Below are 15,634 nucleotides of genomic sequence, written 5' to 3' on the forward strand. Positions count from 1 at the left end.
CAGTCCCTCCGTTTCCGGCGCTCCCCTGACGTCATCGGAAATATCCGTATCCCTTCCACCATTGCCATCAGCTATTGGGTGGGTGTCGCTCGTCAGCGGAAGAGTGCCGTGGTGCCGAGAGGGCGGTTGGAGCTGCTGTGGTGGGGGGGGGTGCTTCGCTTCCTGTCATCGTCTCGGCCGTTGTCGCGTCGCACCATGGGTGCCCGTGCGGGGTGAGCCCCGCCGTGACCGGTAGGCCGGGGCCGGAGCTGCGCCGGGGGCTGCGACCCCTTGCGGGATACAGGAGGCGGAGCCCCGGCTCGCTCTCGCCGTGGGTCGGTGGTGGCCGGAGCGAGGCCTCAGTGGGTGGCTGGAGCGGGTGGTTGCAGGCGGGGAGGTTGTGTGGTTGTGGCGTTCTGCGCGGGCCTATGAGGATGCCGGAGAGGTACTCTTCATCATGCAGTAGTAGGACAAGGGGTAATGGCTTCAGACTTAAGAGGGTAAGTTCAGGTTAGATATAAGGAAGAAGTTCTTTACTGTGAGGGTGGCGAGGCACTGGAATGGGTTGCCGAAGGAAGTTGTGAATGCTCCATCCCTGGCAGTGTTCAAGGCCAGGTTGGACAGAGCCATGGGTGACACGGTTTTTAGTGTGGGGTGTCCCTGCCCATAGCAGGGGGATTGGAACTAGGTGATCTTAAGGTACTTTCTAACTATTCTATGATTCTGTTTGCCCTGTACTATATAAGTGATTATGTAAAGAAAAAAGAGATTGTGCTCTGATAGCTTACTACATGCCCCTTGTGTGGGACAGAGTTGTAGGAAGTGGTTAATACCCTTCTCTTGGACCAAAGAGAACATCTGTTTGAACTCCTCATTTACTATAGATTTTTGATATAAATTTGAGCCAAGTTCCCACGGCAACTAATGGTTGTTGATGTGGGTCTAAATTCTGTTGATACTCTTAAATTGGGGAAAAGAAACATGTTTTGATTTTAAGGATCAAAATAGAACTCAAATTAGTCATCCTGAGAGAGCATGATGATTTGTGAGTCACTTTAATTGACTAAATCACAAATATGACCTTGCTGCTGTGCACTTAAAAACACACACAAACAGAAGTTCATGCTTAAGTTTGAGTGTTGATGAAAGTATTAGTAAATTCACTTGATGTTTTAGAGGTATCTGAACTATTTTGTTGGTATCCTTCTGTGTTCTGGGACATAGTAGAAAATCCAGTTACTTAAAGTAGTCATTGTCTTCTCTTGTGATGCTTTCAACATGAGTGACAGATACTGCATTAAGCATATTGGATTCAAGCAAAACATACTCATGTACCCAAAATATTTTCCAGGAGTCTAAATCATTACTGACAGATGGTTCTTGTTAAAAAATGGCTTCTTTGAGTTATTAGAAAATATAATAAATATTACTTCAAGAAGTCTTTGTAATGAGAGGCAACTCTATCCTGAATGTTAATATGTGAAAATTATATATGAAGAAAATGTTAATACCATAGAGAGGCTATTACATCAATGGGAGTTGTGCTCAACCCCATGGAGGTAATGTATAGGCTTCCAGCTCATGCTTTAAAGTTAAGCAACCAGGTATATCCTGAAGATCAGTGATCATTCAGTGCAAAACAGAAATGTTATGATTTGTTGGAGAGTTCTAGCAGGGTATAGAAGCCAGCCCTGCATGACTCTCAGGGAAGTCCCCTGCAGCAAGTAGAAAGCTCAGATTGGTTGTTTTGGGGCAGAGGGAAGGGAGTATTTTTTTCAGCCTGGGAAGTGAAAACCTATAGAGCAGAGAGACTGGTGATCAAGCAGAAAGAATATGATGAAAATGTTAAAATTGTATTGGGTAGTTCTATAAAGTTAGAAAGTTCCTGAAGTATGGAGGTCTCTGAGCCTTGTAATGATGAGGCTGCAGATGAGATGTGTCCCATCTAGATGGTTAGCTTAAAGCTGGAACTAGGAGGTTTTCTTCCCCCCTTTGCCTGCCTCCCAGCTGGAAAACAGACCAGTCAATATGAAGCTGGTCTGGCAGGGTTGGCATCCATAAATAAAGGGAAGGAGGAGCTATTGTTCATATGGTGTTGTCACTTGGTATCCCCAGAGGGGCTTCATGGTGGTTTAAAAGGCTAATGGATTGGTTATAGCAGAGTAAAAATTAGCGTGTGATGTTTTAAGTTTTCTGGTGGTGGGAAGAATTGTGCCAGTGGTTGAATCTAAAATGACATTTATACTACTGTATTCACAACAGTTAACCAGAAATCTGCATGTTTACATGCTCAAGCTGTTTGAGAGATTGCTTTTGATAGAATATTATTTTTCAATGTTCTGCAGAAGAGCTAGTAAGGAAGGCCAGGCTTTTAAGTAGACCAATAAATGACCCAGATGTTACCATTGGGCAAAACTGTATCTGCTGGATTAAATAAGACTTTTATGAACTATCCCAATGACCCCTTAGTATTGGAAGAGAAAGTCCTCCTGCAGATCTGTGGAAATATTCTTTCCTGGAGTACTAAATGTAAACCATTGCCATCTCAAACATAACCATGGTGATAGCCTTACAGTTACTGTACTTTGTCTTTTATTAAAATTGTGCCTGCTTGGCAAGTCAGACATTACAAGTAAGAAATCCTGGCACAGTAGTCCTAAACGGTAAGAATTGCTAAGAATATTTGGGCAGTCGAAGGCAGCAAGACTGTTTCAGTTATATTTGTCCAGGGAAGTAGAAACAAAGCTCTGCCTCAGCTGTCTGGCAGCCAGCACTCCAGGGTGCCACACTCCCAGCTTGCTTCTGAAGAAAGCAGTTTGCAACTGAAAATGGGAGCTCTGTAGCTTTCATTCATTAATAATTTCCTATCAACTAAATTAGACCTGTAGTAATCTTCATGTGACATATCACATTCTTTTCAGAGGATTGCACTGTGATGGTGTGGAGCATGTAAGCTGACTGTTCTCCAATCATGCCATTCTCACTGGCATCTGTTCATTAGTAAGGTGCTTGCTTCATCTATTACAAGGTGCTCTAGCTTCTCTTGTCTTTTAGGCAGAGTTAAATTGCTGTCTATGGCCATATGAGGTTCACCTCTGCTGTTTCCTCCTCTGCTATTGCAATATATTAGCATTTGAAATATACCATAATGCAGAGCTCTTACTGAATCTTTTGTATCCACTGTACATCTGGATAACTGCATTTCAGGCCATCTATTCACATGGCACGTTGCCAAGTCAGTCTGATTAGGCTTGTCAAGGATACTAATGCCAAGCAGCAAGGAATCTGGGATAATGAATCTACTCTGCGTAACACCAGATGCAATGTGTGGCCTTTTACTGCAAATTTATTCTATTTTCGTTTGCTTAACCTTTATGTTGCCATTTCTGCTTATGCCAAAAACCCAGTCTCTGGACATGGAAAACCTCAAAATTCAGTCACTTGGAAACTGCCACTCAAATGAATTGCAATACAGTAAGCATGTCAGGAAAGAGAAGCAAAACATTTGGATAAGCCGTGTCTACTGGGAATATCAGGTCTTCAGATGACTGAATCATGAAATACCAGAAAATAACCGCAGCCAGATTAGAATGTGATACTAGTTATTTTGTTGGCACTTGGCCAGGCAGTCTGTTCAGACTCACTACCAAAACATCCCCCTAAGAAACTGTGTATTGTGACAGATGTTGATTTTTAATACTTTAGTTTCTTTTATCTCTTCATCAGCTTTTGTCTTCATTTTTTAAATGAGGTGGTCTTGCTGAAGAAATGGCTTGATCCTCAGGAATTGGCTAGAGGTGCCAAGAAGCAGGAATAAGGCTGGAGGAAACTGGATAAGGAGATAATAGACTGCATAGGGAATGTGTTTGGTGTGCTCTCTCCCAAGGACTGTGCTTTATTCTGATCTTGAATTTTGCTTCTTGAATTGAGCCGTGACTACAAAATGGATCAAAGGGAAAAGAAATGTTTTGCACAGACTTTAGCACCACTTAAAATTTTGGGAAATGTCCAAACATGGGGAAAAACATAGGCTGTTCTTTTTCAAGTTACTTCAGTTACTCTTCACCTAGTATTAGATGATGTGTATGCAGTTTTAACAGTGTTTTGAATTGATTCATTGTTTTCAGACACACTTAGTTTCAAGAAGTTGAAAGACACTGGAAATGAAAATGGCTTTGTGATTTCCCTTGTTCCTTGGTGTAGAGCAGCTTCTTGATCAGGAGGAGAAGTTGGTGGGGGGAATGTCTCTAGGTAACGTGCTGTGATCAGCTCTGGACACTTGCAGTTCCTGAGCAAGAGGAAGTGTGTGCTGCTTTAGCATCTTAGATACATTTCAAAGGCAATGTAGTATCTTCACCACTCCTACCCTCAATAATTAGGTCTCTGCTTTAGGGAACAAAGGTCAATTATTTCCTATATTTGCCATAATGTTTGGTAAATGGTTCTAAGGCTTTATTTACTGCACAAATCAGCAGAGATTTCTTTTAAGTGCAGACATGCCTGTTTTTTCGTGACTTACAAATTGACTCACATGCAGCAAAAATATACTTCGGACCCAGGAGAGGAGGAAGGAATGTATGAAGTTCATGTAAAACAGTGAAAGGGGAATAAAATCTATGCTTTCCTGCAACTTTATAATAGATGTCTGCCCGGGCTAGGTTTGAAAAACAACTTGAAGTTTTGAAACTGCTTCTTTTTTTTTTTTTCTTTTTTAATTGCTTTCTCTGTTGAATATAAGTTAAATCCTCTCTTTCTTTTTTCATCAGAAAAAATGAGTGGTGGGTTGGCACCAAGCAAAAGCACGGTGTATGTGTCCAATTTACCCTTTGCTTTGACAAACAACGATCTCTACAGGGTAAGTTTTTTTAAGAGCTGCATTGATCAAAGTTGTTGTTGACAACAACTTTGAGTGTAAATACAATACTGATATATAGCTTTTACTTAGAAAAGTTTGTCTTGATAAATTTATTACTAGGGAAACGGAATTATCTATTGCTAAACCTTTTCAATTTTTTTTTGTATTTCAGATATTTTCAAAGTATGGGAAAGTTGTCAAGTAAGTGACCTGACATGGCCTGCTATTTCTGTAGCTTTTATTTTAAGGATTTAATGACTTTGCTTCACTTGACAGCCTTGTGCTTTTTATAATTTAGGGATAAATGTGGAACTGTATTGAAGTGCTATAAATTTTGAATGAAGTATAAATTTAATCTAACAACTGGAAGTTCTTGTGTTTACATGCATGATGTAAGAATATTTGTGCTGGGACAGGTTTGCTACCCACCTCTTATGAGCAAGAAGAATGTTGTTATATACCAGTGCTCTTTTCTTTTAAATAGTTGAAACAATATTAGTCTTTTAAACATTGTTTCCTTTCCCCCAAACACTGCCTGAGATACAAGCGGATTAGTGTAAAAGTGGGAGCTTCTACTTATGTGAACTAGACATCACAATTCCCACAGTTCCCAGAATTACCATATACAATTCCTCCGTTTGCAGTTCTAGAAGGACTTATTGTGACTGCTCAGTATTATACTGAAGATTAGGTGTAAGGCTGCATAGTAACAGCTTTTAATATGTGAGGTATTCATGAACAGTACTTGGGAATACCTGCCTCCATGTTCAAGCGGTAGACAGGATTGACACAATAAAGAATCTGCTGGCTTGCTTTGTTTCTTGATTTTTTTATTTTTTAACTGGTCATAATAACCAGACTCAAGACTTGCTTTTAACCCTACACCAGCAAATATCTACTCTTAACTTCTAGTAGCTGATGTAATAATCATGAGACACAGAGCTAAATTCAAAGTTTTTCAACTCTCAGGAGTGTGCGTCAGGTGACAAACGGCAAGAAAAAACATAACTTTTTCTGAAATTGTAGGGCTTTTACAAAAATTAACTGAGGGAAAAACCTTTACGTAGGGCTCTGGCAGACAGGCAACTGGACAGACAGGCAACCAGTACAACTGGACATTATTGTTTCCAGGGTGGGGTGTGTGACCTTTTTTAGTTGCTCACTGAACTACCAATCTAGAAAAATCATGACAGAGGTGTGAGTAGTACTGGTGTTTGTCCATTGATGAGCTTGTTGTACATAAATGTGACACTGCTGATCTCCCTGTTATCATTTGGTAATATACCTGTACTCTGTGTGTTTGGGGGTAGGAGTCTGCTACTGTCCTGGCTTTTGAGCTTGTTTGATAGGAGAATCAGAATTGTATGAGGTGTTGGATGTATGATGTGTTGCTTATTTCAAAGGTGTTACAGCAGCTTTCTAGTATTTTATTTGCCTTTCTTTTTACTGTCATAGACAACAGAAATGGTGTTTTTCTGCACTGTGACCTGTATGAAAGGAGCTCATTTAGAACTTGCAATTGTTGCTGCCCAGTAACTGTTTTCCCCCATCTAGATATTCTTTTGCAAAGTAATCACTTACTGATACTTACTTTTTATTGTAATTTCGTCTAGTCACTGCCAGAAGTTAAGCCAAATGCAGAAACTCGTAGAATGGCATGTGTAAAATACTACCATGGGTTTTTTTATCTAGCAAAATTTTTTTCCTGTTCACCCATTTGCAGCCTGACCTGACTATAAACAATGTCAATACTGTGGGAGTCTATTGGTATCCCATTTCACTACAAAACTGAGGCTAACAAAGATCAGTTTTTCCTATTTGTAACTAGTCATTGATTCCCAAGAAAAGTCTTTTCAAATATTAGCTTGATTTCTGTAGAGTCATTGTTCAGGGACTTTAAAAAACTTTACAAAAAGTTTTGTGATGCCATCAAGGTCAACTTTAACTTAACTAAATAAGCTTTAATAGATTTCTTTTGTTTTTTTCCTTGGCTCAGGAAAATCACTCTGGACTTTTTCTCTGTACTCCCATTTCTCACCCCAGTACACCCTGGCTGTAATGATTTTAGCTTGCTTTGTTCACTGAGAAATCAGACTTTCTAGGGCTCAAAAAAATACTTCTTAAAGATTTGTCATGCTTAGAATCATAGAATAGTGAGGGTTGCACACGACCTTAAGATCATCCAGTTCCAACCCCTCTGCCATGGGCAGGGACACCTCACACTAAACCATATCACCCAAGGCTTCATCCAACCTGGCCTTGAACACTGCCAGGGATGGAGCATTCAGAGCTTCCTTGGGCAACCCATTCCAGTACCTCATCACTTACAGTAAAGAACTTCCTCCTTATCTCCAGTCTATAAAACTGTTTAAGTTTTAAACTGTTACACCTTGTCTTATCACTATAGTCCCTAATGAATATTCCCTCCCCAGCATCCTTGTAGGCCCCCTTCAGATACTGGAAAGCTGCTATGAGGTCTCCACGCAGCCTTCTCTTCTCCAGGCTGAACAGCCCCAACTTTCTCAGCCTCTCTTCATATGGGAGGTGCTCCAGTCCCCTGATCATCCTCATGGCCTCCTCTGGACTTGTTCCAACAGTTCCATGTCCTTTTTATGTTGAGGACACCAGAACTGCACACAATACTACAAGTGAGGTCTCACGAGAGCAGAGTAGAGGGGCAGGATCACCACCTTCGACCTGCTGGTCACGCTTCTTTTGATGCAGCCCAGGATACAGTTGCTTTCTGGGCTGTGAGTGCACACTGAAGCAGGCTCATGTTAATTTTCTCATTGACCAACACCCCCAAGTCCTTCTCCACAGGGCTACTCTGAATCTCTTCTCTGCCCAACCTGTAGCTGTGCCTGGGATTGCTCCAACCCGGGTGTAGGACCTTGCACTTGTCATGGTTAAACTTCATGAGGTTGGCATCAGCCCACCTCACAAGCGTGTCAAGGTCCCTCTGAATGGCATTCCTTCCCTCCAGCGTGTCAACCAAACCACACAGCTTGGTGTCATTGGCAAACATCGGCCCTTGCTGAGGGCGCACTCAATCCCACTGTCCATGTCACCGACAAAGATGTTAAACAAGACCGGTCCCAACACCAGTCCCTGTGGGACACCACTTGTTACTGGTCTCCAGCCGGACATTGAGCCATTGACCACAAGTCTTTGAGTGCGACCATCCAGCCAGTTCTTTATCCACCGAGTGGTCCACCTATCAAATTGATGTCTCTCCAATTTAGAGACAAAGGATGTCGTGTGGGACAGTGTTGAACGCTTTGCACAAGTCCAGGTAGATGACATCAACTGCTCTACCCCTGTCCATCAGTTCCGTAGCCCCATCATAGAAGGCCACCAGGTTGGTCAGGCAGGATTTCCCCTTAGTGAAGCCATGCTGGCTGTCACCAAGCACCTTGTTGTTTTTCATGTCCCTTAGCATGCCTTCCAAGAGAATCTGCTCCCAGATTTTGCCAGGCACAGAGGTGAGACTGACTGGTCTGTAATTCCCCGGGTCATCCATTTTCCCCTTCTGAAAATGGGGGTTATATTTCCCTTTTTCCTGTCATCAGGAACTTCACCTGACTGCCATGATTTTTCAAATATGATGGCCAGTGGCTTTGCAACTTCATTCACCAGCTCCTTCAGGACCTGCGGATGGATTTCATCAGGTCCCATGGACTTGTGCACATTCAGGTTCTTAAGATGGTCTCGAACCAGATCCTCATGTACAGTGGGCCCAAGGTCTTCATTCTCACAGTCCCTGCGTCTGCCTTCCAAGACTTGGTCAGAGCATTTGCCGGTGAAGACTGAGGCAAAGAAGTCATTAAGAACCTCAGCCTTCTCCAAATCCTGTGTAGCCAGTTCTCCTGATAGCTTCTGGAGAGGGCCCGCGTTGTCCCTAGTCTGTTTTTTATTCGCTATGTACCTATAGAATTGCTTCCTGTTATCTTTACATCTGCAGCCAAATTTAATTCTAACTGGGTCTTAGCTTTCCTAACCTGGTCCCTTGCTTCCTGGGCAACATCCCTGTAATCTTCCCAGGTCACCTATCCTTGCTTCCACCTTTTATAAGCCTCTTTTTTCCCCTCTGAGTTTCCTCAGGAGCAACTTACCCATCTAAGGAGGTCTCCTGGCCCTCCTGCTGCACTTCCTTCTAGTCAGGACACAACGCCCCTGAGCTTGCAGTAGGTGATCCTTGAATATCAACCAACGGGCTTGGCCCCCCCTGCCCTCTAGGGTTATATCACATGGAACTTTACTAAGCAGATTCCTGAAGAGGAAATGCTCGTTTCTTTCTATGCTTGTGTTATTAACTGGTACATTCAATATCCCCGTTAGAAGCCTGACAGTCATAGTAGGGCTTATTTGGAAATCTTGATGGAAAACTTGAAGAAAGAATTATAATAGTATTGTTGTAAAATCAGTTTTACTGGCTCTTTATCTCAGTACATTCAGTTAGATACATCCTTGTCCAGGAAGCTTTGGTAAAAAGCCTGTACCAAGCTCTTTCTTGTGCATGTGTTTGGGGGTAAATTGAGCTTTCTGTATTGAGTTTTTATTTAATGCACTTTTTACTATGTAGGTCATCTGTTATGTATGGAGGTTCCCTGGTAGGCCTTCTGCATTGGAGTGCAGTTTGTTTGGGTTTTTTAAAATTGCTCCATTACTACTTACAATTTTGGCTTGCCTTATGGATGGACCTTATTCTGTCCATGGTGGGCGCAAGGAATATCTTATTCCCTACTTTTTTAACATGTACTTTTTTTTTGTTTGTTATTGGTTTGTTTCCTAGGGCTAAATACAATTGCTATTAAGATTGAAAGAATTCCCACCACTTTACCCCTTCACCTCTTGTCATTCTTTGTCTGCTGTTTTTACTGGGTTAAGAGCTTTCTTGAGTTTCTTGGTGTGCTGCTGGAGCTGTTGATTCCAATGTGGGGGTGAAGATTTGTTTTTGTATGTTACATAAAATAACACATGCATCTACAATCTGCTTGAATTCCACTTAGAGATATTTGTAGAACAATACTGTATGTATTTATCGTTTCCAATCATGAACCTGTTTAACTGATTAGACTTACATGTACATAAATTCCTCAGTTTAAATGCAGTTCAAGACACTGTGGTTTTCAGCAATGATAACAGTGGTAACATTACTCCTCAATTTCACCTTCAGTATGTGTAGTTCTCCACAGGTAGGTCATCTGCAAGTCTATAGAGTATGTTCTCTCTTTTTCAAGTCATCCAAGGGAATAATTCTTTAAAAATCATCTCCACTATCTGTACAGAATCACAGAATCATTAGGGTTGGAAGGGACCTCTGGGGATCATCCAGTCAAACCCTCCTGCCAAGGCAGGGCTACCTAGAGCAGGTTACACAGGAATGTGTCCAGGCAGGTTGTGAATGTCTCCAGATAAGGAGACTCCACAACCTCTCTGGGCAGCCTGTTCAGACTGTAAAGAAGTTCTTCCTCATGGTGAGGTGAAACTTCTTGTGTTTTAGTTTATGGCTACTGTTCCTCGTCATGTCACTGGGCACCACTGAAAAGACTCTGGCACCATCCTTGTGGTACCCACCTTTGAGAGACTTACATGCGTTAATGAGATCCCCTCTGTCTTCTGTTTTCTGGACTAAACCTTTTCAGCTCCTGCAATCTCTCTTCTTAAGCAAAGCTCCAAATCCCTGATCATCCTCCTGGCCCTCTGCTAGACCCTCTCTAGTAGTTTCTTGTTTTTCTTGTGCTGAGGAGCCCAGAACGGGGCACTACTCCAGATGTGGCCTCGTCAGGGTTGGGTAGAGGGGGAAGGTCACTTCCCTCAACCTGCTGATCACATTCTTCTGGATGTACTCCAGGACACTGTTGGCCATGCTGGCCACATGGCCAGTTTAGGTGTTCCTTTGAATTTCTATTTAAGTGAGCCTTTCTATTGTTAAATATGCTTTTTCCTTTTTGCTATATAACAAAGCTAAGATCCCACCTATATCTTTAAGGAAGAAATGTCTCTGAAGTAATTTCAGTGTTTCAACAATGTGGTTATATGTTTTCAGAGTTACTATTATGAAAGAGAAAGACACCAGGAAGAGTAAAGGAGTTGCCTTTATTTTGTTTTTGGATAAAGAATCTGCACAGAACTGTTCTCGGGCACTTAATAACAAACAGGTAAATTGTGGACAGTTGTTCTGGCAGGAGGGTTAGGTTTACAGTTCCAAAATATTCACTGATTTTTTTTGTTCCTAATTTGCTGTAGTTGTTTGGAAGAGTAATAAAAGCAAGTATCGCCATTGATAATGGAAGAGCAGCAGAATTCATTCGCAGGCGTAACTACTTTGATAAGTCTAAATGTTACGAATGTGGGGTGAGTAAAGCCAAAAATTAAGTAATATATTCCATCTTTTGACCCTGTTGTGGTTTAACCCCAGCCAGCAAATAAGACCCACACTCGTTCATTTCTACCCCCCCCCAGAAGGGTGAGGGGGAAGAGAATGGGAAAGGTAAAAGTGAGAAAACTTGCTGGTTAAGAGAAGAACAGATTAATAATTGAAATAAAATAGTAGTAATAACAAATTGTAATGAAAATAAAAATAACAGAGAAAAATAAACCCCGAGAAAGAATAGTAATGCAAATGAAAACAATTGCTCATTGCCAGCCAATCAATGCCCAGTCAGATCCTCTCCACCAAACTTCCCCCTAGTTTTATTGCTGAGCATGACATCATATAGTATGGGATCTCCCTTTGGCCAATTGGGGTCAGCTTTCCTGGCTGTATCCCCTCCCAGCTTCTTGTTGCATCCTCAGCCTACTTGCTGGTGGGGTGGGCTGAGGAGCAGAAAAGGCCTTGACTCTGTGCAAGCACTGCTCAGCAATAGTTAAACCATCCCTGTGTTATGAACACCGTTTCCAGCACAAATGCAAAACATAACCCTATACTAAGTACTATGAAGAAAATTAACTGTACCCCAGCCAAAATCAACACAGGTTCTTGGCTTGTTTCTTCAGTTTGGCCATTGCTGTTAAATCCTGCCCATGCTGTTAAATTATTATTTTTTGCTGTAGATATTACCAACTAAGGGAGCAATTTTACCATTTTCAAGAATGATAGTACACCTTTTGTCTTTTATTTGAGATTTGGAGGGAAGATTGTATATGTAATTGCTGCTTAACCTGTTGATCGGCATCCTGATCTGAGTATCAGTATGATGCTGTTTGAGAAGGAAAACCTCCTTCAAAATACCTGCTTTTGTTATACTTTTGGAAATTCATGGTATCACTGGCAGTAAAATAAATACTGAAAACAACTGGTTTTATACAGTAGCGTATCTTAAGTTTTAGGCAAATCCTCACTTTCCCTAAATGTTATAGCATGGGAGATTCAGATTTGGGTAGTATTTAACGTCAAATACAACCTTGATTTATGTTCATAACACCTTTTAGAGCAGAAATGTTGACTCGCTCCTATTTCTTGAACTGTTAATGCCAAGGTTTGTATCTTGACTTGAACATAAATGGTGCTGTAGTGTATTCGGCTATTGCAGTAGCAAAAAAAAAACTGCTTATAGCTTGTTCTCAGTTTGCAGTTAAATATGCATATCACCACTAATCTCTTCGTTTCCATGGCAAGCTTATAGAGAAGAGTTTGTCTTCTGTGTGCTAATTCAGCATTCCATTTATCTTACTAATTGATTCCATTTTTTTCCCCTGTGAACTGTCTTACGTTAACTTTCCTCATGATATGTTTTAACAGATAGTTGTTTGTAATGGTTTCTGTTAAGCAATATTTCTTTTTCTCCAAGGAAGCAGGACACTTAAGTTATGCGTGTCCTAAAAATATGCTAGGAGAGCGGGAGCCACCAAAAAAAAAAGAAAAGAAGAAAAGAAAGAAGATAGTTGAGCCAGAAGAAGTGTATGTATATTTATTGACACGTTACTACTTTTTTCTAGGAAGCTTTTTCATACTGAACATTTAAAGATCTGTATATTTTTCTCTTTGCACAACAAAGTGAGGAGGAGGAAGAAAGCGAAGAGGAAGGAGAAGACCCTGCTCTAGATAGTCTCAGCCAAGCCATAGCTTTTCAGGTACAAAATTAAAGCAGTGCATATTTATTGTTATTTAGATGCAATTCTACCTTTCTGAGCTGCTTTGCAAAGCTCTGAGATACAGCCCTAGGACTGTCTGCTCTGTAACCCAGGGCACTTGGTGGTTTCTTTTTTCTTCTCCCTTTACTGTTTTCACTATTGATGTGTTTGTGCATTAGAGGTTTCTTTTTTGTCCTTCAAGCTCTTTTGCTGCTTAGTTTCCTCCTGTCATCTCCACTGTGATGTTCTATTAGGTTTTTGGTCCACAGATCCCACTTTACTCTGTTAACTGAGCATCCAGAAAAAGTCATGTATAAATGACTAGGTATATTTTCTGTCTTCACTCACTACCTTGTCCTTCAGCAATATCTATTTCTGGAGCATTTCCTTTGCCTCATGCAGTCCATTGTGGTCTCTAATGGACTTCTTTTCTCAAAACATAATGCATTTTTTTGTTATGTAGATAGATGGTCTGACAGCTGTCAGACTATCTTCAATACTTCTTTGCAAGCTCTTGCTTCTCTACACAGAGCAAGCCTGACCTGATCTTCAAATTTCTCGGCTCCCTGGTTCTCAGCTGTCCCCTTGTATACCCTTGTCTCTCCAAAAAAAAACCTTCAAGAGCTTTTAAGATAGCTTTGTTGTGAATATGACTCTAATGAGTGCAGAACATTTAGATGACATAGTCCAAAAAAATCCCCAATGCAAATATGCATAGTTATCCTGCCACAACTGGAAAACTCCACAATGGAAGTAAAATCTATAAATATAAACAAGCCAAGAAATTTCTCATTTCTCTTGCCATCCAAAGATTTTAACTGGAATATCATATTTGCCAGTAAAAATAGGAAGCATCTAGTTGAATAAACCTTTACATCCCTGAAGACGTTCATTTCCTGCATGAATGATTGCAAAAGTTAACAGAAGACTTGCTAGTGGAACAAAGCTGATTCAATCATGTCTGTTTAAAATGCGATGGATTCTTTGCTTCAGATCTCAGCTGCTCTATAGTTCTCTATGTTTGCCATGGGCAAAGTTCCTCTCTTTAAGAATGGAGGGTGCACCCTGTGGCCTGCACTGGTGCAAAATACCTACTGTTTGCAGACAAGAACTACTTTCATGAATGTTTTCTAGTGCATTCATTACACAGTTTATCTGGAAATTGAGATAAACTCTTTGAATTCTTTAATTCAATAAATTAAATTATAATTAGCATTATTATTTATGTAATGCATTGTACTTTTTCTTAATCCTACCTAATACTTTTTTCCTTTCATTGTAGCAAGCCAAAATTGAGGAAGAACAGCAAAGATGGGTGCAGACTGCAGGGGAGTCTTCAATTTCAGATGAATCAAAACGTCCACGGATTAAGAAAAGTGCTTATTTCAGTGATGAGGAAGAACTTAGTGACTGAAATAATGCTGGTTTATATGCGTATGTAATATATATATATAGTGTACATTTTGTAAAGCGCTCTGTAATACAGACTTGTCTTGGTGTTGAAGGAATTTACTGAACCCTGTCCCCCAAACCTCCTGTCTTTTAATCTCTCACTTTTTCCAAACTTCACCTTTCAAGGCAGCCTCTTAAGAAAATTATGTGTTTCTACAGTTAAAACCAGAAAAATATCTGGGAGAATGATTTTTGCAGTTAGCATCTAGACTCAACCCCTGCAAGTGCAGTCTTTCATAAGAGGATTTCCTAAGATTTTTTTTCCCTAAGATGAGTGTCTCTTAGCATCACTGTTATCACCACCACTGAATCTTTAGGTATTGGTCTGTTTATTGTATGTTTGGAAGCAGTCGTTTAGTAGCATATGAATCTTGTTCCTGGGCACAGGGTTGATTTTCAGCCTTAAGCATTGTACTAGTCTTTTAACTCTTTATGCAGTAATATAATAAATTAATGTCACATCGGTTCAGTCTGTGAACTCATTTTAGGCTAAACAATACATCTGTCTGTTGATAGAAGGAGGCACAAAAGCACAAAATGTAATCAGTTCTAAGTAATGGTAAGTTTGATGGCTTTGTAATGGAAAATGACCGTGGTGCCTAAAGGTAGTTGACATAGTTTCAGGTCCTCAGAATGGAAAAACAGGACTTGGGGATGGGGAGTATCTGGGACTAGCTGATAGCCAGGATGGGAGCACTTAAACTAACTGATAAGTAGAAGCACAGGATGATTGCTATGTCTGTAATGTTAATGAAGTAGGGGAAAGTAAACGACCCTTAAAGACCACCATCACATTTTTGTACGAATGCAGGAAACTTTCTGGAAATGATGTAATATGCCCAGTGACCCAGTGTAATATGGGGGGACACGCTGGGAGGAGCTATCCTCCATATCTCCCGGTGCCGCAATAAAGAATACCTGCTTGTCAACTTGAAACTCTGTTGGTGAGTTTGTTCCTGGAGTTTTCTCTGAATCACTGTTTACAAAAAGATACTAAGATGCTGAACTTCTGCCTTAAACACACTTTTAGGAATGTGCTCCACACTTCATAGTATTATATGGATTGTATACAGTATAGGCTTCATGGGATATGCAAGTTGAAAGTGATGTGGCAATTAGTTCAGTCTTGAAACATAACTAATATTTTTTAAGAGTGATAGTTCTGTTGCTTTTTCATTAAGAATGAGAATAGCTATATGTTTTAAAGATAGGAATGTGCATATATGCTAATGTGCTCAAATCTGATCTTAAAAGTCTCTTGCTGTGAAAAGG

General features: G+C 40.6%; 1 protein-coding gene across 2 annotated transcripts; it reads left to right on the plus strand.

The window, feature by feature from the left end:
- Positions 1-33: 33 nt before the first annotated feature.
- Positions 34-14,831, plus strand: ZCRB1 (zinc finger CCHC-type and RNA binding motif containing 1). 2 transcript variants are annotated; one of them, XM_034062728.1, is made up of 8 exons: positions 34-78; positions 4,746-4,834; positions 5,007-5,035; positions 10,884-10,995; positions 11,084-11,191; positions 12,628-12,737; positions 12,835-12,910; positions 14,193-14,831. In XM_034062728.1, exons 2-8 carry the CDS (start codon positions 4,751-4,753, stop codon positions 14,322-14,324), a joined length of 651 nt encoding a protein of 216 aa, XP_033918619.1. In that variant the 5' UTR covers positions 34-78; positions 4,746-4,750; the 3' UTR covers positions 14,325-14,831. The 2 variants fall into 2 exon arrangements, with proteins under 2 accessions (XP_033918619.1, XP_005148095.1); XM_005148038.3 differs by lacking the exon at positions 34-78 and adding an exon at positions 93-231.
- Positions 14,832-15,634: the final 803 nt, after the last annotated feature.

Source organism: Melopsittacus undulatus, chromosome 5, assembly GCF_012275295.1.
Source record: "Melopsittacus undulatus isolate bMelUnd1 chromosome 5, bMelUnd1.mat.Z, whole genome shotgun sequence".
Lineage (NCBI taxonomy): Eukaryota > Metazoa > Chordata > Aves > Psittaciformes > Psittaculidae > Melopsittacus > Melopsittacus undulatus.